The following is a 27,201-nucleotide window of genomic DNA, read 5'->3' on the forward strand; positions in this document are numbered from 1 at the left end:
CATGAGAAAGTCGTAAGTGTGTTTGTCCTACAAGAGGCCGGATGTTCAAATCGCTAAGCATTCGAAACCTTGGGGCGTTTGCCCAAGTGTTAAATCGAGGACTTCGGAATCAACCGAGATGCGTGTAAGCTTGCCCCGGAAACGAGGGAATTATGACAAATTCAAAAACTTACGCAACTAAGCAAATGTTGGGCATTTTTTTGGAAATCGAGGAGGCGTTGAAATCGAACCATGCTATTCGTGTATGTATTTTCTTTCTCGTAGTTTTCACCGGATTCTCAGCAACCAAACGGACGTCAATCGTTTGAAAATGTAACCTACCTGTGGGAAATTGGAATTTCGAAAATGGGAGAATTTTCGCGGTAACTCTTGGCCACGATTTTATTTGGCGATTTGAAGGTTCATTTCAGAACTGTTACTCCCTCCTCTCTATTTAAATATCACTGCGATTTTGCATATATTTTTAATGGTTTATATCTCGAAGGATATTGCTAAAAATATGTAATATGAATCATGTTTTATAGGTCTTAATTTTTTCTAAGACAATGATTTAAAAATATAAAACATAATATAGGTCGAGAGATATAAGCCGTTGAAAATACACGCAAAATCACAGTGAACATAGGGATGGAGTATTTTATTACTCCCTCCGTCCCTATTCTTTAGTGCTTTTTAGGAATTGATATCATTTTTTAATTGATTATATTTTGTAATCTATAATTTTTTTAGGTAATTTGAAAATATCGTTTAAAAAAGCTCAATAAAATCAATTAAACAATATTTATATTGCATATAAATTTTTTGTCCTGTTGCAATAAGACTGGAGACAAAAGAATAGAGACGAAAAGAGTATTGTTTTCATATAAAAAAAAATCAAGATGATCAAATATATGGATAAAATTGTTGGTAGAATCGCTTTTGACCAAAAAAAAAAAAATTACAAATTGGAAAAGTTCACCGTTGGCCTAGTGTTGTCCGCCCGCTGAAAAGTTTTTGGGTGCCGTAGGTGATCCGGACCGTCCAAACGTATTTTGAACGGTCTAAATTTGTTCTCTCACCCCCACCCCACCACTCTCTCTTCTTTTATTCTCTCTAAAATTCGAATAGCCCAAAATATGTTTGGACATTCAGATCGTCGATGAAGTACAAATCAATCGTATTCATGTTCTCTCTTTTATAAAGGGAAATGATTTTGACACTCTCTATTTTGTTAACGCAACTCAGCTACAAGTGTATTTTTGCACCAAAAATATACTTACAGAGAAGTGGCGTTAACAAAAAAAGGAATGACAAAATCAACAGCCTTTATAAATTACTCAAACAAACTATTTATAACATATTTCTCCTATGTATGGATATATCTTGTTACACGGTTATATGACTGTCATTTATCATTTTCCTTCTCGTATTACATCGAAAATCTTTATCCAAAAAGTCACAACTACAGTAAAATCTTAGCTAGAATGTTTAGAATTCAATTTTAGAAGGCTCTTTTGTGCTTCTCAATTAGGATTTTACCATAATAAAGTTTTTATTTAAATTAAAGCTTAAATTTAAACGTTTCATTCCAAATGAAGATTGGAAGCAGATCATCTCCTGTCTATGTTTTGGAATGGAGGAGACAGTCAAAATCTGTACTTGTCAATACTGCAAGTAATGGTTCGGATCTGCTTAATGACTATTCACCAAAAGAATTGAATTCTTTACGCGAAGAGTTTTTGAGCAGATCCGAACCATTAATTTTTTCAATATATGGTCTAGATTTTATTTGGACCGTTTGTTTCGATCCAAAACTTGAACTAGAAAGGATCCAATCCCACGACGATCTTACTCAAATTTGGATAAAAAAATATAAGTAACTGCTGAATATGCTCTCAGTTTTGCAGACCTTGCAAGAGTCACCCCCTTCTTTCAAAGTTTATTGTTTCTTATTTGTTGTCGTACCCCTATGGTTTCAATAATTTCACTAATAACTATTTGGTGTGATCTCTGACCTTTGACCTTTGTTTTCAGAGTAATATCGATCATTTAAGTCAAATATGGATTAATAATTGATCCTTCATTTTCTTGACGCATTTATGGTTGGAGAATCTTTCGTTTATAATGCATCTTAACTTGTGCTCGAGACACTTTATTGGCAGAACCGTTTTTTTAATGAGAAAATAGAAAGCACACTTTTTCTTGGAATACATTTTTCACTTAATCTTTTTCTTTCACTGCAAAGATCATTGAAATTTTGGAAGCACTTTTTCTTTCTTTGAAAAATGCAGAATCACTAAAAGTAAATTGTTTTGACTTTAGTTTCAGGATATATTTCTAAGACAATAATTTTTCTTTCTCGAATGAGGTGGTTTCGGATTATTTTGAAACCCAAATTTTGACACAAGAGTCCAAACAATTATTTTCTACCAATTAACGAAAATCGCTATTTACGAAGATCGATAAATTTAAAAATTCACCAAACTTTCTTGTAGATTTCTTTATTCCACAGTTATCATTTCTCCAATCTCATTTGATAACCAAATCCAGAAACATTTCGTAAATGTTTTTAAAAGATTCAATTTACGAAAATGATCACTTACAAATAAAAAACGTTACCTAGTTCTTCAAATTGCATTCACTTATGAATTAGTACATTATATAAAACGTTAAATATGTTTTGAAAAGTAGATATAAAACAAGAAACAATTAATGTGATTTAAAATCACTACTTTTTTGAAATATTGAAAATATTTAGAGGTTGTCATTTACAAATTGCTCTCCATCTGCTATTTTCGCTCATTTTTTAAATTTTTTTAATAAATTCAAAAAATTAATTGAAATATTAAAGTGTGTTTCACTAAACTTCACGGACCAAAACTCATCGATTTTCTAAGAAGTTCATTTTCCTCATATACATTAATTAAAATACTACTGGAGTAGTATCATTTAACGGAAATAACCAAAGTATCGTAATTAGTCCGAAAAAACGCATCTGATTAAAAAATAAATAAAGCTCGAAAAAAAAATTCAATTTAAAAAGTTGAAAAAGTGACGCAGCGCCGCAGCAATTAAAATTAAAAAAATTCCGCCGACGCGGGACGGATCACTCAGTCCGGTGACTCGTTCTCTCTCTCTCTCTCTCTCTCTCTCTCTCTGACTCTCTCCGACCCGTACCATTTCCAGATCCCCTCTCCAATCTCTCTCTCTCTCTCTCTCTCTCTCTCTCTCTCTCTCCTCTTTGTATCGTCAGAACGAAATCCCTCTATTCAATTTAACCGAGGAAAAAAGTGGGTCACTATTGGCAGTCATTAGATCTGGGTTTCCAAATCCAATGGCGGTTGCAGTCCGAGGCGGCCGTGGATCGTCGTCGTTCGCCGGCAGTGGCCTCCGCCACTTGTTATCGTACCGGATCTTCGTCTCCGCCATGTTCACTCTCCTCTTCCTCGCCACTCTCTCCGTCCTCCTCACTTCCCACCCCTCCTCGTACCACGACTCTGTACGTCTCCCTCTCTCTCTCTCTCTCTCTCTCTCTCTCTCTCTCTCTCTCTAAATATATATATACACACTAGACGCCGGGCACAAGCGACGCGTGCGCGAATCGCATTATGCGAAAGAGAGAAATTGGAAAATCGTCCATTGAGATTAATCCGTTATGGAATCGGAGATGTGAAAGGAGGAGTAGTAGTAAAGAGGCGTGAAAGAAAATTAGGACTGACAGTTTCATTTATTTAAAGTGGTATTTTAGGAAATTTGAAGTGCCAGCCTGCTTCATAACGGCGGTTAAACAGCTCGTAAGTTAGATTTTGGGTTGGGTCGATCGGTCCGCCTTTGGTGTGCACCTGTCGTCTCACTCCTACCAATTGAATGGTCCGGTGAAGTGTTGCGATGTCGTTCACCGAGAACACCAAGGAGGTGTTCCCTTTATAATTGTAATAGACAAGAAGGTTTTCACTTTGTAATAGTTACTCCATAAGAGATAATGGATGTACATATGTGCCTTTGTGTATCAGGAGGAGGATTTTCAAGACCTAGGAAAGGAAAGAGGAGAGAAATTGAAGTTTAAAATCCATTGGGAACGTTTGGTAATGTAATGATTCGAAGAGCTGATTATGTTTAGTTGGGATGTTAATTGTTAAGTATGAAAAAATGTGTCAAATTTATAGTTCCTTCATTATGGTAATTTTTCTGTCATACGTTAGAAGAATTTATACTATCCAAACCCCTTCCCAACCCCTTAACAAGGGTGTATTAACTTCCTCTCCAGAGGAATTGAACTCGCAACCTCACTGCACGTAAGTGTAGCTATGCACCGTTGGGCCAAGTGCCCCGGTTTCTTTACGGTGATTGAGAAGATGCGTTTTGTTAAAGTTACGTTACAGATTTGTGAAATCTGATATATGAGAAGAACGATTAAAACTGAGAAATGAGGAAAGACTTCCTTCTCTCTCTTTTTTTTAATTGGTGAAAGTCAGTAATGGTAGAATAGTTAGATTAACGCCTTGGAGGAGGAGTTGAACCCTTGACCTCCTTGCTTTGACAAACACATTTCTTTAGGACAGTTATATCCTTGAATAGGGTTAGAACTATCCAGATACTACAACCCAAGCCCATAAGAGCATAAACTATTTGAAAAATCTGAGTTGGCGAAAATGGATTACTTAAGGTCCATACTAAAATAATGAACCTTCAAATTCCTACTGATTTTTATTCATTTGGTGTGTTTGCACCCTGTCAAAGTAAGGTACCATTTCATATGTGGTTCGAAACTTATGCCCGAAATGTGGAATGTTATAGAGTCACGGTCCATATATGTTGACATTTTTCACTCGATTTTCTATCAGATTTACATATGTCACAATATTGCAGGAACTGTATTGAGATGGCAAATTGAAGTACTAGAATACGAACTACTTAAGGAAATTCTTAGAGGAGTCCAAATTAATTGTGGATGGTTTGTTGTTTGAATAGGTGATACCGACAACTGGAAATGCCTATGTTCAGCGGACATTTCTAGCTTTGAAGTCTGATCCAATCAAGACTAGATTAGATTTAATCTATAAGCAGGCAAGAGATCATGTTGCACTTGTGAATGCCTATGCGGCTTATGCGAGAAAGCTCAAGCTTGAGAGCTCTAAGCAGTTGCGGATGTTTGATGACTTGGCACAGAATATCTCAGAAATTATGTTGAAACCTAGTTATCGGGCATCATTGCTTGAGTCCAATGGGCCAGTGGATGAGGATGTATTGAGGCAGTTTGAGAAGGAGGTTAAGGAAAAAGTTAAGTTTGCAAGATTAATGATTTTGGAAGCAAAAGAATCTTATGATAACCAGTTAAAAATCCAGAAATTGAAGGATACAATATTTGCAGTTAATGAGTTGCTCATTAAGGCTAAGAAGAATGGTGCATTTGCTAGCCTAATTGCTGCCAAATCGACTCCAAAGAGTTTGCATTGTCTTGCAATGCGGCTCATGGAGGAGAGGATTGCGCACCCTGACAAGTATAGTGATGAGGAGCCTAAGCCTGAGTTTGAGGATCCGACTTTATACCATTATGCTATCTTTTCAGATAACGTCATTGCGGTATCTGTTGTAGTAAATTCAGCAATAAAGAATGCGGCAGAGCCATGGAAACATGTTTTCCACGTTGTTACTGATAGAATGAATCTAGCAGCAATGAAGGTTTGGTTTAGGAGGAGGCCCATTGAAGGGGGTCCAGGTGCTTATGTCGAGGTGAAATCAGTGGAGCATTTCCCATTTTTGAATTCCTCTTATGTGCCGGTGCTTCGGCAACTTGAATCTGTGAACATGCAGAAGTTTTACTTTGAGAACAGGGCGGAGAATGCCACTAAAGATGTGAATAACATGAAATTCAGGAACCCCAAGTACTTGTCCATGTTGAATCACCTCCGATTCTACTTGCCAGAAATGTACCCAAAGCTGCACCGGATACTTTTCCTCGACGATGATGTCGTGGTTCAGAAGGATTTAACGCCCTTGTGGAAAATCGATATGGATGGGAAAGTGAATGGGGCTGTTGAGACATGCTTTGGGTCATTCCACCGATATGGTCAGTATTTGAACTTCTCTCATCCTCTTATTAGGGAGAGGTTCAATCCCAAAGCTTGTGCCTGGGCTTTCGGAATGAATTTTTTTAACCTTGATGCTTGGAGGCGTGAGAAATGCACCGAGGAATATCATTATTGGCAGAACTTGGTAAGTGTTATCTTGCTTTCAGTTGTACTTATTTTATTTTCTGATCACTTGGATCCTAGACACAAGGGCGGAGCTGTGTATACCAGCACCACTTGACCCCAATGAACTTTCAATTCCTCCAAAGCCCCAACAGGGTTTATATGCATAATATGCCTATATTTTCCCCTCTAAACCAAAAAATTGCCCCAAACGGACAAACCCAAATAGACAGTCTCTAATTCATTACAATTTGGGGCAAAAAAATTGCTCCAACCCGGTTGGCTCAGCCCCCCAACTCTGTATGCTTATAGTTTTTGACCCAACTATCACAGAATCTGCCTGCCCCTGCCTTGACACCCATCAATAGGTTCCAACTGGGTGTCCTTTTGTTTTGTTGATATTTTGTACTAACTTTTAGAATTGCTGGGTCAAGTTCCCACCAACTTACTTTTTGGGTAAATTTCCTTATCAGAATGAGGATCGAACTTTGTGGAAATCGGGGACACTTCCGGCTGGCCTGATTGCCTTCTACTCAACAACAAAATTCTTGGACAAATCATGGCATGTCCTCGGACTTGGGTATAATCCTAGTGTTAGCATGGATCACATCAATAATGCCGCTGTCATCCATTTCAATGGAAACATGAAGCCTTGGCTGGACATTGCTTTGAACCAGTTCAAGCATCTCTGGACGAAATACGTTGATTATGAGATGGAATTCGTACAAGTGTGCAATTTTGGCCTCTAGGTGAGTACTTTTCTTACTACTACAAAATTGTAGGTAGCTTTTCGCAGGTGGTAAAGTATTTTTTTTTCAAACGAAGGTAATTTCAAACTCAAATTAATGAAAATGAAAAATATTTTTTCAATTTTTTTTGCACCGTTTAAAAGATCTCAATGAGATCTATCAAACAAGATCCACATTGGTAGGAAAATTATTTTTGAGCTTGAAATTACCTTCTTTTTCTAAAAGTTCTTTTTCTAAGAAACCGGAACACCCCCGCACGTCCTCCAAGATTGGGTTGCTGTCATTGTTCATTTTGGTTTACATGTATTTTTTCAGGGTTCTGCACATCCTGGTTAGATATAACTTTCAGAGCGAAGCTCTGGGCTGCTTTACTCATTCTTTCCACCATCCCCCGTCTATTGTTTTGGTTGTGAATGCATTAGTTCTAATATGTGACCAACCGTCGAGGTCTTGTATACATGAAGATGATTCTTTTGTATGAGATATTCTCTAAAGATGGATTTTGTGGCTCAGAAATGGCAATATCGCGTTGTTGATTCGATCCCCCTGATCCCGGTGTTGCACTTCCAAAAATTTTAGCTGCCATTCGCTTTTTCGTTTCTTTTTCTTTTGTCGCTGGGTGGCTTTCATTTTTCATTCTTTTCTGAATGTACCTCCATCATAACCATTGATGTCTACTTTTGAGACAGCATAAACTTTTTAGTACTGATGTTGGACATTGATTCTGTAGAGGTAGTTCGTTAAATAAGTGGCAGTGGTCTGTTTAGCATTTTTAAAAAACTAGTGTAATTCCGCGTGCTTCGCACACTGTTGTGTGCTCATTGGTGTAACTATTAACTGTTCATGTATGTAAGATAGTTTGGATTAGGATATTGTTATGGAAATAAAGAAGTCGTAAGAGTAAGTAATTGAATGAAAAATCATTTTAAAAAAGAAAAAAGAAGAAGATAGTATTTTTAAGCAATACAAAAGGAGTTCTTGTACGGAAAAAATAACATATAGAACACTATTTTGGAGTACCAAAATATTTTTAATTTTGTAGACTCAAATAATTAATTAAGACTATTGTTATTTCATAGATTATGCAAGTAATTTAATCCAACATATGCACTAAAACTGAAGAGAGTCACAAATAGTTCAACCTTGTTAAAAAAATGGATTATAAGGAACGGTATTTCTGATTCCATCAGGACAAATTAAACATTGCATAAACATAGATCAAAGAAATAGGTCTTTGGATTAAAATATAAATTCATTCTCAAACAATAGCAACAATAATCAAGATAATGTCATGGATTAGATTCTAAAACTATGCAAATAATGAGGCTTTTTCGTCTTTGTGTTTTGAAAAATAACTATAAAACCTTACCGCAAGAGAGCCTTTCTCCAAAAATATCGAAGAAAATTAGAGCTCGGTTTGCTAAGAGCACACAACAAACTATCAAGCATTGATGTTGAAAAAAAATAGAACCATAAAAGTAAAACAATTAGAAAATCCTAGAAAGAAGAGACCACTCAAAATACTTATGATTTGAAGTTCTAACAAAATCATAGTCTAGGGTTATGAAATCTAAGAGAATCTGACCACATAGTTGCTTCTTTCTTTGTGCGTAAGAATCTACGATTGAGAAATTGATGCGTCTATCTTCATTTGAATTACAGAGGGATCGATGAGAGACAGATCGAGGGAGATCTAGGAGGTTCGAGAAAAAGAGAGAGAGATAGATTTCTTTCTAATGGTTAGATTGAGAAGATGTATAAAGCTTTTTCTTCTTAACAAAGCAAAGAGGGACCTAAATACCTAAAATACCTATGAAATGCCTTTTCTTCTTGACTAAGCAAAAGGGAACCTATAATACCTCCGAAAAGCATTTTCTTATTGACTAAGTAAAGGAGGACCTTAAAAACCTAAAATACTCTCGAAAAAGCATTTTCTTCTTGACTGAGCAAAGTAAGACCTAAAATATCCCAAAAGTCTCTTCTTTTTGACTAAGCAAAGGAGGACCCAAAATATCTAAAATACCCTCGAAAAGCCTTTTCTTCTTGACTAAGCAAAGTATGACCTAAAATAACCTCAACTCAAAACGTCCAAAAAATATTTGAAAGACGAAATCTACAAGGGTAATTTTGTCTTTTAACTTGGTAGCTTGGCTTGCCTTAAATTAGGGAAAAGAAAGTTTTTTTTTTTTGCACTTTAAAAAAACAATATCCCTTAAATTAGGGAAAAGAAAGATTTTTAGATTTTTTTTTTGTACCTATAAAAAACAATATCCCTTAAATTAGGGAAAAGAAAGATTTTTTTTGTACCTCATTTTCTTCTTGACTAAGCAAAAGACCTAACACTGAAATGTCTAAAATACCCTCATATCTTAACTCCATCGTTGACAAACTATAAGGACAAATTGATAATTTCACATTGTGGCTTGGCTAGCCATCCTACATTCTTTTAGATCTTTCAAACAAGACGAAATGACGACCATATCCTTCAACTCAAACTACAAGCGTAATCCTACGAGGGGTAATTTCGTATTTTCACGGCGTGCCTTGGCTTACCATCTTATCTTCTTTTATTACAAGTGTATTGATTAAGGTCTGGAAAGCAAATAGGAAATGTTTGAAGCCTGTACTGCTGCATGTTATTGATAAGAGTAAATAAAAAAATTGAAACAATTACTTGGTGAGAAATGGTGCACAATTCATGGGGCGTGTTTGGAGATTGAAACTTCGAAGAAATTGAAATTTGCATTTGGAATTGTTCCAGTTTAAAAAACCAAAGGAAGAAACTGGAAACAGGGAACTAACTGTCCAGTGGGTCTAATGCCTAAATTAAAATCAGCGTAGGCACTAACTGGTTGGCTGTCTAGACCCTGCTTAGGCTTTATCCTGTCAGACTAGTTTGTTGCTAGATGCTAGGCGACCTTTTTCCGCTCAAGTGCCTTTTTTTCGCTAGTTTGTTGCTAGATGCTAGGCGACCTTTTTCCGCTCAAGTGCCTTTTTTTCGCTCAAGTGCCAAGCAATTTTTAAAACATTGCAAGAAACTCAGGCCCCGTAACGTATACAAGTACTTATTTTTTGTCTAATAATAAGGCATGTTCTATAAAAGAAAAATAAGTATTTATTTTTTAAAAAAATAATTTCAAATTCAAAAATTATGTGTTTACGTAAATAATTTTTCTATCAATATGTATCTTGTTTGATAAATCTCATTGAGATCTTTAATACGGTGTAAAAAAATTGAAAATTTATTTTTCATTTATATTATTTTTGAGCTTGAAAATGTGAATTAAGTACTTATTTGGACTTTGTGAAACAACCCTTATATTTTTTTTTAAATTCCAAAATAAGTACTTATAATATAATATAAGAAGGTTTCTGGAACCTACCTCAGTGTCACTGTTATGGCCATTGTAATGATTTTGCCAGGAAGCATTGCTGAACTATTCATGGGAAATAAGAGTTTTTTTCCTTTTCAAAAGAGCACAATGATTTCAAGAAAATTTACTAATGCGTCCAGTACAAAGCAAATTTACTAATGCGTCCAGTACAAAGCTTGTTGTTAGAGCAGAATTGTCGATTATGACTATTTTATTTTTGTTTAACATTTAAGTGCATGCATTTAGGCGATAATTAGTTTTGATGACAGTGCAAAGATTTTCAACTAGTATTTCATTGATAACATTAGTATAAGTTTTGAAATGTACTGTAATAAGAGCTAAGAAAGAATACCAAGTCAAATTGGAAGAGGATTCTCTCTGGTTCATGAAAATGAATTGATCCGTTCAGTTAACCCATTCGTCAATCCGTAGACCCAAGAAGGATCCACAATGGGCCAACTAAACTGTCCAGTCCCTGACCGGAGAAGAACGGACTTCTGTACATGTTAATTCTGATTCATAAATGAAGGGCTAGCCTAACTAGTCACTGGGATCATCCATATTCCTGATTTGGAGCTCGTGTTTATTTAAGACTTGTTAGCTTTAGCAGATAAAAAAATCGAAATCCTATACGTACCGACAAAAACATAGGGAAATCATATTGACGGCCGCACCGGGCTGTCTCCGGTCACCGGACGGCCGATCCGAGCCGTCCAAAAATTCTAAAAAAAAAAAACAAGGGACCCCACGCGGGAATCACCGACATCCGATGTATGTAGGATGTTTGATCTAAACACTTTTTTTATTTATATATATGTCGTGGGGCCCTCTTTTTTTTTTATAGAATTTTTGGACGGTTCGGATCGGCCGTCTGGTGGCCGGAGTCGGCCCGGCGCCGCCGTCGGTTCGATTTCCCTGCGTTTCGGTCGGTACATATAGCAGCACTCAAAAAAATTAATAGTACATGTTTAATTTATATAACAAAATCTCCCTCCGTCCCAGTTTATTTGTCCAATTTCGACATAGGTGTCTTTTAAAAAATTATCTATTTCTCACAGTCTATAATGTTTTACATAATTTCGAAAACATTATATTTTAGATCTAATTGAGATCTATCAAACAAGATCCATATTGCATATAAAAAATATTATAAATTAAAACATATAGACAATTTTGTAAGAGATCCTAAATAGTAAAAATGGACAAACAAATCGAGACGGATGAAGTATAAAGTAGGACAACGGATATTTGATTCTCTTGTTCATATAATTCAATTCGATGCTGATATATGATCGGAGAATTTTTATAGTAAGAGAGAGAATGAAAAACCAAAAACAAAACCCAAATTATTATTTTCCTTTTTTTTTATCGGCAAATTATTATATTCCTAAGGACATGACAACAATAAAACAAACAATAAAATATGAAAAAATATACACTCCCTCCATTCATTTTCAAGCGTCCAACTTCGTAAATACAACTTTTTAAGAATACATGTCATTACATTTTAAACATTCTTATTTTTCACAATTACACTCTATAGAAACATTATCGTTACTCTCTTTTCCACTAACTTTTCAAAAAAGAATATAATAAAAAAGACAAAATAGTAGTAATAAAAAATTCATCAACTTTTATTTACTATGGAGTAGTAACTTTTCAATTGGACATTTAGGCTCCGTTCAGCTAAATATGCCAATTGGTTTTTTTTTTTTTTTATCTTTATTCAAAAAAAAATTCAAATTTTTTTAGTTTTTCGTTAATTTTTTAGAAATTATTGCATCGTTATGACGAGAGAAATCTAAAAAGTAAAAAATTATGATTGAAATCCAATTTTTTTTAATAAAGACGAAAAATTTGGTTTATTTTTGTCTTTATTAAAAAAAATTAGGTTTCGATTGTTATTTTTTACTTTTAGATTCCTTTTGTCATAACGATGCAATAATTTCTAAAAAATTGACGAAAAACTCAAAAATATGAAAAGAATTTGAATAAAGACAAAAAAATAAACCAGTTAACTTATTTAACCGAACGGGACCTTATTAAGAAATATCCAAAATAGAATAGTGGACAATAATAAAGGGACGAGAGAGTAGACTTTTTGGACTACAAGTTTTTGGGTACAAATTGGAATCACGTGGTAATACCCAGCATCCATCCGAATTATTCAAATGTGTTTTGAACGGTTCAAATCGGAGCACACTCTCCCTTACTGAACCGAGTACCCTTCCTTTGCTAGGATCTGGGCTGACATCATATCGCCAAGGAGAACAGCACTGCACCTGCGACCAAACAGAACTTTCTCTCATTTATCCACCATCGATCTGATTCACCCTTCGAAGAAGAAGAAGAAGAAGGAGAGAGAGAGAGAGAGAGAGAGAGAGAGAAGATATGCTTCTGGCCGTACTGATCGCCAACTCCGAGGGCAACATCCTCGTCGAACGGTAACCCTACCAGACCTTTTACTCTTCATATTCTCGATTCGTATGGCGTTTTTTTTTTACTTTATTTCTTTTCTTTTCTGCTTTGTAATCCTTTGATGTTCTAAGTCTCCGATCTAATCGACTTAGGGTTTCTAAAAAATGCGCCCTTTTGGTAATTGAAGTTTGTTTTGCGGTAAGTAAGGTCAATTGAGTTGATTCATGTGTTTATCATCGTCCATTAATTACATTGGTTTTTCGGAAGAAATTCGATCCTTAATTTCGATGTTTTGAGTGCATGTATATGCGTAAAAAGATGAAGGGAAATGCTAAGATCACTCAAATTTGAGTGAGGGCTTCATTTGGTATGAAGTCAAACGGGCAAATCCAAATATAAAGCTTGCATTTGAGTAAGTGGTTCGTCTTGGCGCAGTTGTAAATTTGAGAGGGAAGAAATGAGCTTGTAAAGTTTGAGTAAAACTCTTGAGTTTCCCTTGATTTGAGTAAAACTCAATCTGCTATTGGTTTGAGTTGAAGGTTGGAGTGGGTTTTAGGTGGTTTTATTTAGAAGGAAATTGAGTAGGAGGTTGGAGAGGCTCTAAGCGTAACACAGTGGTGGTGGTTAAGGTCCAAGAAGCGTCTTGAAACATGTTGAAAGCATATATGTGTAAAAGTGCATTTGGCTATAGAAATTGTAAATTATGAAGTCCTCATGTTGTTTTTCTCAGTGGTGTAGGCTGATTGCTGGTAGATGTGGAATTTTACAATTGTAATTGAAGTTTTACTTTTTCTTCCTTGTATGGTGAAACAACCTCCCAAGTTCTAAATTGTTGAAAAGATATGTGGTTAAATTCATTATCCAGAAACATGTCACTCTTTATGTGATATCAATTTATCCAGCAACGGGAGTTAATGCCTAATCAAGAATGTTTATTTAAGATGGAAATTGGAACGATATTCATGTTTCCGAAAGTAGTCCTTTTGACTGAGCTCTTAGTTACATGAAGCGGGAGTGGGAGTGGGGGCGGGGACGGGGACGGGGGAGCGGATGATCACAGAAGTGTGGGAGCGCCATTGGGAGCGGTTAGGAAAAATTATTAAAATTATAAATATATTTTGGAATTTTATATTGTTAAATGTCAATAAAAAAATATTATTCTACCACATAAAATATTACTATTAAAATTATAAGTTTCTAGTTATATTTCAACATTTTTATTGTAGCGCATGATTGCACAATAGAGCTCTTGTGCATATTAAGTAGGCATAAAAGTTAAGGGCATTAATATGACTCTAGAAGGTTAATATCAGATGTGCTCACCAACAAGATCAAAACAACTTTAAAGGTATCAATTGCAACTTGAATTGTAAGTCTCTCAACAGTTTTTTGGGTGTAAGTTCCTGTATAGGTAAGGAACGAGTTCCCGTCGTCATTAGGATGGGTTTCTTGGAGTTTCCTTCGACGGGAACGCGGAAACGCGTTTCCGTCGAAGAAACGTGGGCATAGTTGAAGGTTCCTGCAACTAAGACTGAGCTGCTAAACTTAGTGTAAGAGTTATGATTTCACAATTGAATTGTAATAGTTCAAGAAAAAGAACTTTTTAAGTGTCTCAAAGAAGATGACACCTATTTTGTAGGAATACTAAAAATGAAGAACTATCTAATGAAACAAAATCTTTTATTATCAAGAATAGAATCCTATACATGCATTTACTTGTGAGTTGATTTAAACTCTTGTTCTATTAGAGCATCTCCAGCCTTGATCCAAATTTTTACCCAATTTGGGGTGAAAATTTGGGTAAAAACCCATTTTGGGTTAGGCTTACTCCAATGGCAAAACCCTATATTGACCCAATTCAATGGCATAGAGATAAATAAAAGAGAGGAGACAATCAATCCGGCAAACTCCGGTAAAGTTCAGCAGCTCCGACAAGGTAAAACCTTCTTCTTCGTCTGGATTTTCGTATAGAACTTGGATTGCTGCACCTTCATCTTCTCTGAGCCTCGATCGTTGCGCCTTCTTCTTCGTCTATAGTTTCTTCTTCTTCTCCGGCTAGGTACAACCTTCTTCTTGGCTAGGTCTACACTTTCTTTGTCTCTATCTCTCTCAAGAACAGTTGGAAAAAAAATGGGTTTGAGCCTATCTTGTCTCAGAATTGGGCAAAGAAATGGGTAAAACCCAAATATGGGAAAGGGTTTGGGTCATGACTGGAGGAGTTTTTGAGAGTTTTGCCCAAATTTTGGGTTTGGGTCTTAAAATGGGTCAAGGCTGGAGATGCTCTTAAGGAGTACTTTTGGGTCATTAAAATCATTAGCATTTAGCATAATCAGAGGAAAAAATAGATGTTTACATAATTGACACCTTTCATTTACTGTAAGATGATCATCTATATTGAACTACAAAGGCTAGTTATGTTAATATTTTAGTCCCAGTAATACACAACCTTCTTGGTACATTTTTCCATGGTTTTTTTTTTATTGAAATCAAGTTCTTAATGTTCAGTAGCAAAACATTTACTCCTACTTCTCTAAAAGTTTCCCTAATTGGAAGATGGCTTTGGTGGTGTGTTTAAACGAGGTAATTTTTGGTATCATTGGTGGTGAGCTAAGAAGCAAGGACACGGACACAAGAGACGGATATGACACGATACAGACACACAGATATGTGATTTTTTGAAAATGTAGGACACGGACACGTTGGGTATTCACAAACTCTAAGAACCTTGATTGACATGGGACTCAAAAATTTCTTAAAAAATAGGAGATGGGCACAGTTAGGCATCCTCAAGAAATATTTAGAAAACTTCTAAGTGAATTTAAATCTTTTTAGTCGTAAGAATTACTATTTTTCCTACTTTGTGTATAAGAGCGGTAGGCCAAAATTTGAAATCTTTGATGATCAAATGTTAGCAAGTGTCCAAGAAGTGCCAATCACATTTATTTCCTAGTCATTGGTATCAAAAAAGTGGCGGACAATTTGCAGATGGAGTGTCGGACACGTTTCCTAATTTAAGATTTCTATTCCTACTTTCCTAGTTATGGACACGATAAAAAGGGTATTGGATACGAGTCCGAGGAGTGTCGGTGTCCGCCACTTGTTGGACATGGATACGCCACGCCACCTTCTTTTAAGTGTTTGTGCTTCTTAGGTGGCGAGGGAAGTGGAGAGCTTTTCTTGGTATACTTAACCTTTCTGGTGAATGGTGATGAGGAGGAGGCTTTTGTGGTAGATTTGTCCAGATAGTGGGACCAGGTGTTCTGGAGTAATTATTCAGTGCCCCTGGGGCCTGCTACGTGGTGCCCTGGAACCTTTCAATACATACATTTACATGGAACCCACACACTTAGTCGTTGGACCCATGTAAATTTGTTGTATTGAATGGCCTTGGGGCACCATGTGTCAGTGCCCAATAATTTTTCGGTGTTGTGGGATATTCCCCTCAGGAGAAGTTTGTACGGTTGGAGATTGTTGTGTTTTCTTTTGCTTATGTTGTTAGATGGGCAGAACAAAACCGGAGAGGTTTCGGAGTCGAGAGCTGTCTTTGTATAGTATCCAATATCCATCAACTGAAAAGGACCTTTTTTTGGTGATCTTTTGTTTTAACGGCTATAAGGACCTGTGAAGCTCAACCTGAGGCAAATTTTGATGAATTCCGTAGAGATTATATCGGTGTAAGTAGCGTGTGTGGGCAAATTCTGTTGGTTTTGATTGCATGTTGCCCTTAGTTAGCCTCTCCTGTTGATGATCTTTGTAGTGAAGCTCTCATTTTCTTTTGAAAAGGAAACTAGTATTGAAACTGCAGACATCCTTTAGGTTTAAGTTGAAGTTTGTTAATTCCCCTTGTATCATTTCTTAATGTGTATTTGAGGCATCTTGAATGTTGTCATATCTTGAAAATTTTCGTTACATTTTATGCTTGGTTAAGAGCTATTGGGGACACTCCAAAACCTGTGTCTGACCACCTAACGTGGTGGGATGCTGTGGTTGATGAAAACATACTATACATAATCTTCCATATTGGAGAAACAATATAATCGCGCTTGTTGCATACGTGTTACTGGCATGACAATATTTTTTGTGGCTGAGCTATTGAGTTGAGATCCGCATTGTATTGCAGGTTCAATGGAGTTCCAGCTGAGGAACGTTTGCACTGGCGTTCTTTCCTAGTTAAGCTGGGAGCAGAGAACCTTAGAGGTGTTAAGAATGAAGAGCTTCTAGTTGCTTGCCACAAGTATGTAAAATCCCCTCTTTGGTTTGGATACATTTTCCGTTAAGGCGGTGCCAATGTCTTCCATATAATTGCTCTATGTTTTGTTGTAGATTAATTATGTGCTCTTTTCATTTTAACATTTTGGTTGGTTGATCAGAAGATACTGAAGGAGGATCAAAGAATAGCCTTTCAAGTGGTCTTAAAATTGTTCATCTCTACACTTGCCATTAAGTTGTCAACCTGTCAAAAAAAAAAAGAAAAAGTATATATATACATACACACACACAAAACTTCTAATAAGGGCGCCCTTACCGTATTACGGTAAAGACGTCCCTTTCCCGACCAATTTGCGATGATCCAAGCCGCTCAATGTGTTCAGAACGTGTGTGTGTATATATATATATATACATACATACACAAAACTTCTAATAAGGGCGCCCTTACCGTATTACGGTAAAGACGTCCCTTTCCCGACCAATTTGCGATGATCTGGGTCGCTCAATGTGTTCAGAACGTGATTTTAAGGGTACTCGCGAGAATTAGCAAAAAAAAAAGACCGAAAAGGGCTTGATCCGAGCCGTTTTTGTTTGTATTTTATCGAACGGTTCAAATAAAAACTGCTCAAATCAAGCCCTTTCTGGTCATTTTTTTTGCTGATTTTTCGCGGGTACCCTTGAAATCACGTTTTGAACACATTGAGCGGCTCGGATCATCAAAATTTGGTTGGGAAAGAGAAGAAAAGGGGAAGCCCTTACCGTAATACGGTAAGGGGATTACGGTAAGGGCGCCCTTATTAGAAGCTTACTCTGTGTGTGTGTGTGTCTATATATATATATATATATATTCCCTTCAAATTGTAGAAGTGCCACATGTACCAAGGACACTTGTGATTGTCTACTTTCCTTTTTCTGGCGACAGAAACGGAAGACATTGATTGTCTTTATCCATTGTTGGGTTATATCATGTAAAAATGGCGAATTCATGTATGTTCGTCTTCCACTTGTTTAGATGGCTTTGTCTCATAAAAATGGTGTTGCTTAAGAAACTTATGCCTCAAACTATTCACGGGCTGCAATGATGAACTCTAATTTTGAGGCATCATTTCCAACGTAATTGTGACCTGCACCGAAGAGGAAAAAATAGCTACTGAGAATTATCGTCTTAGCTTTATATGTTGGACCTTAGCTGCACATGTTTGATTGGTCTTTTCTTTTCCAGATCAGTTTATGTTGTCTACACGGTGCTTGGAGATGTAAGCATATTCCTTGTTGGCAAGGATGAGTATGATGAACTTGCATGTGAGTATATCTTGTATCTATTCTGTTCTTGTGATTATCTATTCTGTTCTTGTGATATGAAGTCCTTGGTGGTGGAGAAGAACCATCACCCCTTGCCAATTTTGTATGGAAGTGTTACGGTCTTTCTTTTTTGGCCCATAAGTGATATGATGAATACACCTCCTTGACTTCCATGTTTGCTGAGATATTGACTTCCATATCCTATTATGTACTGCGTTTTTATTTCTAATTTGGCTGGTCTGTTTTAAGTGTCAGAAGCAATTTTTGTTATAAACTTGGCCATAAGGGATGTATGTGGGAAACCCCCTACGGAACGCCTTTTCCTGGATAAGTATGGGAAGATCTGCCTTTGTCTGGATGAGATTGTATGGAAGGTAAGGGAATGAACCAACATTTTTTTATCAGTTCGTATTTTTTTGCTTGGGGCTAGGTATCGTAGCACTGACATCAATCCAAGGGTCATATATTTTTTACCAAGTTTCTAGAAATATTTTCATGAACTCTTCTTCTCAACAAATTCCCGGAAAACATTTTCTTCCTAAACAAATGGAGAGCATTATTGACATTTGATTTGCATTCTACTCTCAAGTTTTTTACGAGTCTGCTTCTCTCTATTTTTTCTGAAAGGGGTTGCTTGAGAACACGGACAAGGATAGAATCAAACGGCTGATTCGGATGAGACCTCCGACTGATGTGTGATGCAGAAGCACCTCACCCCATCTTTACGATTGTGTATCATTTTTGTATCTCATGGAAAGAGTTCCATTTTGTAACTCTTAACTAGATGCTCTTTTGTGGTCTTGGAGCTTTTATTTGGGATGATACTTTGTTCTTAATCTTGGTTGGAGGCATTGAACTCATTGAATTTTCTTTCAAGAACAATACTACGTGCAGAGACGCTCATGGATTCAAATGTGTTAAAAACCGTTCGATATATGTGAGAACCCATATGATGAAGCTCGCATGTGCATCGGCCGATTTTCAACACATTTGTGTCCAAATCTGTTTACCAATATACAGACTTTCTTATCCAAAAAATGCCACAATACTAATTTGCCCAATGAGATGAGAATCCTCCCACCCCACCTTTTTCTCATGATTTGTCAATTGAATCATGCTACACCTTTTTTTTATCGTAGGTCTCGATGTGTTTAATGTCTATGTAAAAAATCAAGTTGATTGAAGATCGGTAAAAACTTGGTCATTGATTTTTGTCACAAGTAAAATAGACACGTCTATTTCACTTTAGAAAATTATGATTTGTACAATTGGATACCGATGTCCAATGAATTGAATTTTGGCAAGGACGTTTGACACATCAAGGTTGTTCGTTTGGGGGACTCAAAATTCCTGCGCAAAGTCCCAAATAAATTTTTTCTATCTATATTTCTCCAATCATTACTCTTAAAAACCTCCCTCTAAATCCAAACCGAATAGGAGCATGAGACTTAGGAAATTAACCGTTAAAATCGTCAAATAGACGCATGATTTGTTCTATTTTGTGTCACATGAGGAATCATCGCATAAGAGATATCAACTGGGCTGTTGGAAGTTGAAGTAAGACAGCATAAAGCTAGCAAACCTTGAATCCTTGATTACATATTTCTTGGTAAAAAAGCTCTACACACCTCTTTTGGTTAAAGAAACTCAGATGCAGATTGCAAAGCAGAGTAATAAGAAACTCTCAATCTAGTCCATATCACTTATCAAAATCATGATATGTACAGTAAGAAAATGACAGCAAAGCCCTTTGGAGCTAAGATACACTGCTTCTATACAACAAACCAATTTCAAACTTTGGACTTCTGTAGACAAATACAAATATAAAAAGTTTCCTGCTTCCAAAATTCCTAGTTCTGTATAACTCTTGCAAAAACATGACTACTTCACCTTGGGCCAGAGAGTTCAATGGCTTGCACCAGTAGCGAAGAGTCATTAGTGAGGTCAGAGTATCGCTCAGAAGATGAGAGATCGTATGACTTGTACTTGGATGATTCAACTCTCTGTGAAGCTTCCCATCTCTCGGCTAGCCCATCGCCTTCAAGCATTCTAACCACTTCAGACATCTTAGGCCTTAGGCCCGGAAGGTATTGGGTGCACAAGAGAGCCACTTGGACCATTTCCTCAAGCTCAATCCGATCGTAGTTGTTCTTTAAGTCCTTATCGACAAGCGAATCTAGCTTCTTCTCTAGATGAATTTTCCTCACCTGCTATCACAACTAAATTAGTTTTTTTCCTCTCTACGAAAAATGGCGTTGAATTAGGTTTAAAATAATTAGCTTAGAAAAAGCATAGAAAAAGAACTTTTAAGTTGCTTTCTTCGAGCTTTTTAAGTTGAAAAGGGAAATAAGCTGAAAACCTACAAAATTGGGGCTAAACCACCTTGCAAATAGAAACTTTGAGCTAACTAAGCTGTAAAGTAGTGGGGAAAAAACCCTTAATACAGATAACTAGTGAACCTCAACAATGTTCATTGATAAATGAATGGTGGAACTAGTAATGGCTAGCTTATTTAGCCCAAAATAGCTAGCTTTAGGAAAACATTGAATATGAACAAAATAAGTTTTTCAAGCTAATTTAGATTTTGAAGCTGAAAACCACATAAAGTGAAAGTAAACACTCAGTAACCTATCCATCTGAAATGAAATTTGAGCTAAAGAAGCTGCACATAAGCACTTTATGACAACTGAATGACGAAACTAGTGCCACTGTACTTACCCAATCAAGCATTGCTCCTTTCTGGTTAGCCGCCTTTCCGAATTCTAGAGCTCTTTGACCTGTAATCAATTCAAGGAGGAGAATCCCAAACCCAAACACATCTGTTTTCTCAGAAGACTGTCCGGTGGAGAGATATTCAGGGGCTATGTGCCCCACAGTGCCCCTAACGGCTGTTGTCACGTGTGAATCCTGGTGATCCAAAAGCTTTGCCAACCCGAAATCTCCAACCACTGCCTCACAATACTCATCAAGCAATATATTTGCGGCCTTCACATCTCTGTGTATTATCTTTGGATCACACTGCTCATGGAGGTATAACAAGCCCCTTGCAGCTCCCAAAGCTATTCTCTTCCTAGTACCCCAATCCAATATAGGTTTTGCTGCCAAATCAGAAAACCAATTCCAATCAAGATACATGCGTTAATAGCCTAGACTTGAAATTCTAAGTGTTCAACACACAGATAAATTTCTTATGCTGTTGTGTTTATGGCTGAGTCATCATGCCCTAGGATGCAAAGCAGAAAAGTGGTAGCCAAAATAAAAGTGGGAAAGAAGGGAAAATGAGTGACAAATCTTCCTGTAGGGAGGAACACCAAAGGAAGGTTGAGGAAAGCATTCTCCACCTTGAACTCGCAAGAGACCAAGCGATGAAAATCTGTCACTTGGCAATGTGTATCACCTTACAAGCCTTCTAGAGCAAACAATGAATGGACAAGGATATTGATGTCTGGTCTTAACCCATTGTTGTAAATGTACTTATATGGTGCAAGTGGTGCTTTCTTTAAGCCGACTCTGTCTTGATGTGACGGCATTTTAGTTTTTTGTTATCTTGTTCTTCTGGCATAGCCTCTCGTGCTTGTGAGTGCTTTGTCCCTTCTAACCCAAGTTTGAAGTCGCTTTGTGAGATGTATGGATTGCTTCATCCATGTCTTTGTGCGCCCTTTGGGTTGTGTAGTGAAACTCATTGTACATTTTCCTCATTGTGGTATAATAAAGACTCACTCGTCAAGAAAAGTAAAAACAAAACACCCCTACCTTTCATACGTGAAGCGACACTGCCATTGGACATATAGGGGTAAACCAGAAGCCTTTCTGTGGCAGTCATGGAAAACCCGTAAAGCCTGAGGAGGTTTCGGTGCACTGCTAGGCTAATCATCTCAACCTCTGTTTGGAATTGTCTATCCCCTCCAGCAGCACTACCATCTTTGAGCCTCTTCACAGCCACGGCAGTCCCATCACGGAGATGTCCTTTGTAAACGTGCCCAAAACCGCCTTTTCCTAGTATGTTCTTGCTGCTGAAATTGTCTGTTGCAAGTTGGAGTTCCCTGAATTGGAACCTCCTCAAGTTTCCAAGGGAAACTTCTTCATGATGCCTATCTGAAATTCCAAAAGGGACATTGCATTAGTAGGAGAAAGGCTTTTCTAACCTAATTTCCAACATTGATAGCTATTTAGTCCTTTAATCAGCAGAAGTTGCTCAAACTTTACAAACCTTTAACGTCGAAAAACATATGCTTGTTTCGTCTTTGCCTCCACTGCAAAAGCAGCCCCAGCAGGAGGAGGAGGAAGCAGATGAACCCGAGTGTTACCCCTAAGGCGAGGGCGACTCTGTGACTTTTTGGTCTTCCCAAAGGCAAGGCACCTTCACAAAACTTGGAGAATTAGGTCAGAATAGGACAAGAGGATGGGGAAATGTAACTATCTTTATGACTAATGGAAACCAGTTGAGCTGAAAAGGTTATGAACCCAAACTAATTCCAAGGAAAAAACCGACGGCGATGCAAAAACCAAAGGCTAGGGAAACCTTTCAAAATAGAGTAAAGAGGACAAAAACTGAAAAGAACAAAGGGAAGTATGGAGAAGTTTTGAATTCCATACCTTCTGACCCATTCAATGGCATGGACATCGGCATCAATGCGGTTCCAAAGCACTCATTCTCAGAACCCGTTGGACAGATTAAAGGGTTTCCAACTATGCTGCAATAACAGAAGAAAAACGAGGGCGGAGAGGAGATCAGTAAGCCAGCTTCCTTTCCAGAGGGAGGGAGATGGACATGAAAATTATTAGGAAGTCCTCACCTGAATGTTTTAGCAGGCAATCTAGGTACATGACCACTCAAATTGTTGAAAGACAAGTCCCTACAATCAACAAAACCAAGAAATATCAAAACCATTCTTTTGATGGACCACTCTACAGATTAATAATGGATTGTAAACAATTCATGAAGTTCAAGAAACTTACAGAAAGACAAGGTTGGTCATGTTGGCCAATGACTCTGGAATAGCACCATAGAGACTGTTGTTGTTAAGCCTCCTAAATCCAGTCCCCAACAAAAAAAAAAAACCCACATCACTATTTTTTCTTTTAATAAATGGAAAATTGCTTCTGATTAAAATCTGATATTTTTTCGGAAGTTGAAAAAATTCGAACGCTTACAAGTACTGGAGACTTCTCAAGTTAGCCAAAGAAGATGGAACTTGGCAGCTGAAAAAGTTATTGGAAAGATCAAGTGTTTGGAGCTTTGATAGCCTTCCAATCTCTGGTGGAATTGGTCCTGTTATGTCATTGTTCTGTAATAGCCTACAAAAACCATCCCCATTAGAAATTAACCCAAATAGGGGAAAAAAAAAAAAAAAACTCCAATCTTGCAATTATATGAAAAAAGAAAAAGAAAAAGAGAGGCTATAAAATGTACAAATTTGGGTAACTTACACTATCTGGAGATTTGTTAAGTTGCCTATGCTTGGAGAAAGAGTACCAGATAAATTCTGGCTTGGAGTTCCCCTGCCAATAAACACTTATGTTAATAAATTCAAAAACAGTATGAACATATTTTCTAGGATTTTGAAACCTGATAGTCCTTGTTTGGATAGAAAGAAAAAATGGCTTCGGATTTTGAATTGGGACTTACAGGCCAATGACAAGACTCTCAGTAGAACAAGTGACCATAGTCCAACTACACGGATCAACAGCATTCCCATCCCAATTATCAAGAACACCATGAGGATCCTTTAAAGAAGCTTTTATACCCATTAATGCTTGCACTGAAAAGAACAAAAACCCAGATGAAAAAAAATCAAAATTTTTTCCATTTTTTCAGAAGCTGTAAAACACAGCCTTGGGGAAGAAAACCAAAAACAAGAGCAACTTTTACCTTCAAAGTTTACACCTTTAGGAGAAAGCATACAATTTGCAGAAGTCCAGACCCAGGAGAAGGTAAGAAACCAGAATCCAACCTCTGCTAATCTCTCTCTCATTTCCACTGGCTTGAAAAATTCACAGGAACAACAGAGGAACCCCAGATGCTTGAAACAGTTTTATTGTGATTGAGGAAGCAAGTTTGCAGATAAGGGCCCAAAAGGGTTTATTTTGCTCGACGTAATCTCCATATCAAAACCCACCACTAGCTTTCCATTCCTCCAGAATTTCATTCTGCAAAGACTGATGGCAGACCCGAGAAAAGAACGGTATTTGTATAGCAAAAGGTGAACTCGCATGCCTGTCACTGGGTCAGGGGTCACCAAAAGGAAAGAATATATTATTGCCTTGGTTTAACCAAATTTTACTACCAAAATTTCAAAGTTTGAAACAGTTACACTGAGAGGAAAAGGATTCACACTGGATTTTATAAAAGAAAAAAAAAATTGCCTTGCCTTGCCTTGCTTTGCTCCTCTCAACAAATTTATCTTCAAAATTTCTAACAGTTTCGTTATTCGTATTTTTTCGTCTATGTTGATTTTTTATCAATTTTTTTTTGTTAATTTTTTACTTTTGAATGTATATAATGTATCTTTATTTAAAGTAAAAAGTTGTTAAAATAGGAAATAAATTGACTAAAGACGAAAAAATATGCAAACCTATGCAACTTTTTTATATTGAAATTGACAAACAAACAAAGTAAAAAGTATTTTTCTTTGAAATACTAAAAAATACCCTTTGTTTTATGCACATTATCATACGGTTTTGCAGAAATAAAATGACTATTTTGTCCATTTGCGTAATGTAGTTAAGTTACACCCTAGAGGCAATTATTATCATGCATTTGCCTAGAAAGGATATATATGAGAATCTTCAATTCACACTCCTAGATTTTATTGGAAGAAGGAAAAGGGCCGAAATTTTTCACCAGGTTAGTCTTATTTGTTCATTTTTTCTGATACTCATAGTATTTAGATTAAGTTTACGCACATCGACTAATTTTTGAGGAATCAATTTCATTGTCCACTAGCAAGACTCAATCAAGATAATGCTACGGTATCCCAAGGAGGATACCGTATCCCCTCCTTATAACATAAATACTCGAAGGCATAACATTAACCATTCGAAGGCATAACATTTTACCACTTGAATGCATAATACTTTTAAAAAATGACACAACATTTTTAACATGATTAAATTGTTTTTTTTTTATGGTATCCCCGTCATAATATTAATCACTCAAAGGCATAAAATTAATCACTCAAACGCATAACATTAACCATTCGGGTACTATAAACTAGACCCACGCAAATTGATAGACTTGAAGCTTAAGAGAGAACAACCCGGTTAAGTGCGACACATTCACCGGTGAATGTGTTGGATCTATTGGGATTAGGTAACTCTTATTGTACGCTTGCGTATGGATGCATATGTATCATATAAGCATACAATATACTGTATTAGTTTGATTTCCAAGAGAGTACTCTTGGAGCACTACATCCCTGATCTTCTGATCTTGCTTGTTTTGCATTCAGTTTTAAAAGATCATTAATTCAAGCATGAACGATTGGAATAGGGCACTCTTTCTTTAATTGTTACTTTCAATCCATACAAGTTTTTATTCTTCGTAACGCCTACAGGTTGGCGGAATGATAATCGTTTGGCAATCAGGACTTCGGGAAGTTTTTTTATTTGGGGTTCAACTCTTACCCGTGTACTGTTAATTATTTATTGTGTTGAGCCAATTCATACGGGACAAATTAATTAGACCCGTTGGCTCTGCATTATCAAAAACACAGTCTCTAAATTACACATGTAGTAATGATTTTTGGAAATGGGGGACATTGTGGCAGAGGGGAATCCAACATTCCCTGAGTACTGCCATTCATTAAAACCCAAATCCAACATATTTAATAAGAAAGAATGTGAGAATATCGAGGCCAAGGAGTGATTTATGGTCGATGAGGTTTGGTGAGTGAGTGGGGGAGGATCTTTCTCTTGTAGGAGTATTTATTAGTACTGTATATTAGTCTGGTTGGTTAGTAGATTTATTCCCGACAGAATTGAATAGTATTTAAATTAGGATCAAATTGCAAGAAAGTAATTTCTTGTGCATTCTTTAGTCTCTGTATATATGGTCTGTCTTTGACAGAACTAAGGAGGAAATTAATCGATATCTGCGTTAGGTGGCCCTGACACCCATAACGGGGAAAAAAATAGTGATCCATCCGTCCTTTTTTAAGTGTTCCACTTCGTAAATCCAACTTTTTATGAAGGCATCATCATTACACTATGCTGTATAAGTTATAACTTTTCCTACTTACTCTCTATTGAAACATATTATTATATTTTTTCTCACTAATTTTTTAAAATGGAATCTTACTTTTAGTAACAAAATGAAAAATGTACCAACTTTTTATCCACTAACTTTACAAAATGAATACTTATAAAGAAACGATCCAAATTAAAATACTGGACTCTAAAAAATGGACGGAAGAGCAGGAGTGTATTTTCTTCATGTGCACAACTTTTTTGGGGATGATAATGAGTGTGGTTTTGCTTTATTGATTCCCCAATGCCACTTTCAGCCAAAGAATCCCACGCTTTTACCTTCCTTCAGCAGACAGTAATGCCCAAACAAACTTCTACTAAATTCCAAAAGAAAAGCAGAAACTACACTTACTCCCCCCCTTTACTTGAGCAACTTTTACGTACATTCTCTCGATTATGAAAGTGAACACTCGCACCCTGTGAACTATCATCCAAAGTGAGACCGTTTTAATATTTCAGTCGAAACGAAAGAAAACGTAAGTTGAACGCCTTTTACGAGATTTTCCTGCCTAGCTAGAACAAGAATCCAAATAGTCACGAACCACCTTCTAAACCAAAAATCGTATAATTAGATAATAAGTTTGTTCAACCTAGAAAATAGCCAATATTGGAGTAATATTTAGAAAAAAAGTTTTTAAAAAATTGCCTCCAATTATACAGTAGGCATTTAAAATATGCTTTAAGAGATGAAAAATTATACAAAGAAATCAAATTCATTTTTCGTTAGTT

General features: G+C 36.6%; 3 protein-coding genes across 4 annotated transcripts; 2 read left to right on the forward strand and 1 right to left on the reverse strand.

Annotated features, from left to right (window-relative positions):
- The first annotated feature begins 3,077 nt into the window (after positions 1 to 3,077).
- Positions 3,078 to 7,469, forward strand: LOC131304572 (probable galacturonosyltransferase 9). Of its 2 annotated transcripts, XM_058331842.1 has the most exons (5): positions 3,089 to 3,478; positions 4,951 to 6,195; positions 6,647 to 6,922; positions 7,238 to 7,255; positions 7,287 to 7,469. In XM_058331842.1, exons 1-3 carry the CDS (start codon positions 3,314 to 3,316, stop codon positions 6,920 to 6,922), a joined length of 1,686 nt encoding a protein of 561 aa, XP_058187825.1. In that variant the 5' UTR covers positions 3,089 to 3,313; the 3' UTR covers positions 7,238 to 7,255; positions 7,287 to 7,469. The 2 variants fall into 2 exon arrangements, with proteins under 2 accessions (XP_058187826.1, XP_058187825.1); XM_058331843.1 differs by having other exon boundaries at positions 3,078 to 3,478; positions 6,647 to 7,469.
- Positions 7,470 to 12,523: 5,054 nt separating this feature from the next.
- On the forward strand, positions 12,524 to 19,107 carry LOC131304573 (uncharacterized). Its single transcript, XM_058331844.1, has 5 exons — positions 12,524 to 12,740; positions 16,835 to 16,948; positions 18,146 to 18,225; positions 18,475 to 18,599; positions 18,853 to 19,107. The coding sequence occupies exons 1-5, from the start codon at positions 12,688 to 12,690 to the stop codon at positions 18,922 to 18,924; spliced, it is 444 nt and encodes a 147-aa protein (XP_058187827.1). The 5' UTR covers positions 12,524 to 12,687; the 3' UTR covers positions 18,925 to 19,107.
- A 789-nt stretch (positions 19,108 to 19,896) lies between these two features.
- On the reverse strand, positions 19,897 to 24,469 carry LOC131304574 (protein NSP-INTERACTING KINASE 1-like). Its single transcript, XM_058331845.1, has 11 exons — positions 24,098 to 24,469; positions 23,855 to 23,987; positions 23,656 to 23,727; positions 23,380 to 23,523; positions 23,185 to 23,256; positions 23,022 to 23,081; positions 22,822 to 22,919; positions 22,436 to 22,585; positions 21,979 to 22,320; positions 20,944 to 21,323; positions 19,897 to 20,432 (listed from the first exon to the last, which is right to left on the reverse strand). The coding sequence occupies exons 1-11, from the start codon at positions 24,198 to 24,200 to the stop codon at positions 20,112 to 20,114; spliced, it is 1,875 nt and encodes a 624-aa protein (XP_058187828.1). The 5' UTR covers positions 24,201 to 24,469; the 3' UTR covers positions 19,897 to 20,111.
- Between the last annotated feature and the right edge of the window lie 2,732 nt (positions 24,470 to 27,201).

The sequence above is a fragment of the Rhododendron vialii genome, chromosome 10a (genome assembly GCF_030253575.1).
Source record: "Rhododendron vialii isolate Sample 1 chromosome 10a, ASM3025357v1".
Classification (NCBI taxonomy): domain Eukaryota; kingdom Viridiplantae; phylum Streptophyta; class Magnoliopsida; order Ericales; family Ericaceae; genus Rhododendron; species Rhododendron vialii.

Excerpts from the sequence above, each read along its gene's own strand:
- LOC131304572 (XM_058331843.1), top strand. The coding sequence starts at position 3,314 with ATGGCGGTTGCAGTCCGAGGCGGCCGTGGATCGTCGTCGTTCGCCGGC. Across the intron at positions 3,479-4,950 it reads CCTCCTCGTACCACGACTCT|GTGATACCGACAACTGGAAA; the intron begins GTACGTCTCCCT and ends TTGTTTGAATAG. Across the intron at positions 6,196-6,646 it reads ATCATTATTGGCAGAACTTG|AATGAGGATCGAACTTTGTG; the intron begins GTAAGTGTTATC and ends TTTCCTTATCAG.
- LOC131304573 (XM_058331844.1), top strand. The coding sequence starts at position 12,688 with ATGCTTCTGGCCGTACTGATCGCCAACTCCGAGGGCAACATCCTCGTC. Across the intron at positions 12,741-16,834 it reads GGCAACATCCTCGTCGAACG|GTTCAATGGAGTTCCAGCTG; the intron begins GTAACCCTACCA and ends ATTGTATTGCAG. Across the intron at positions 18,226-18,474 it reads TGAGTATGATGAACTTGCAT|TGTCAGAAGCAATTTTTGTT; the intron begins GTGAGTATATCT and ends GTCTGTTTTAAG.
- LOC131304574 (XM_058331845.1), bottom strand. The coding sequence starts at position 24,200 with ATGAGAGAGAGATTAGCAGAGGTTGGATTCTGGTTTCTTACCTTCTCC. Across the intron at positions 23,082-23,184 it reads ATGACCAACCTTGTCTTTCT|GGACTTGTCTTTCAACAATT; the intron begins GTAAGTTTCTTG and ends TGTTGATTGTAG. Across the intron at positions 22,920-23,021 it reads TTGCCTGCTAAAACATTCAG|CATAGTTGGAAACCCTTTAA; the intron begins GTGAGGACTTCC and ends CTGTTATTGCAG.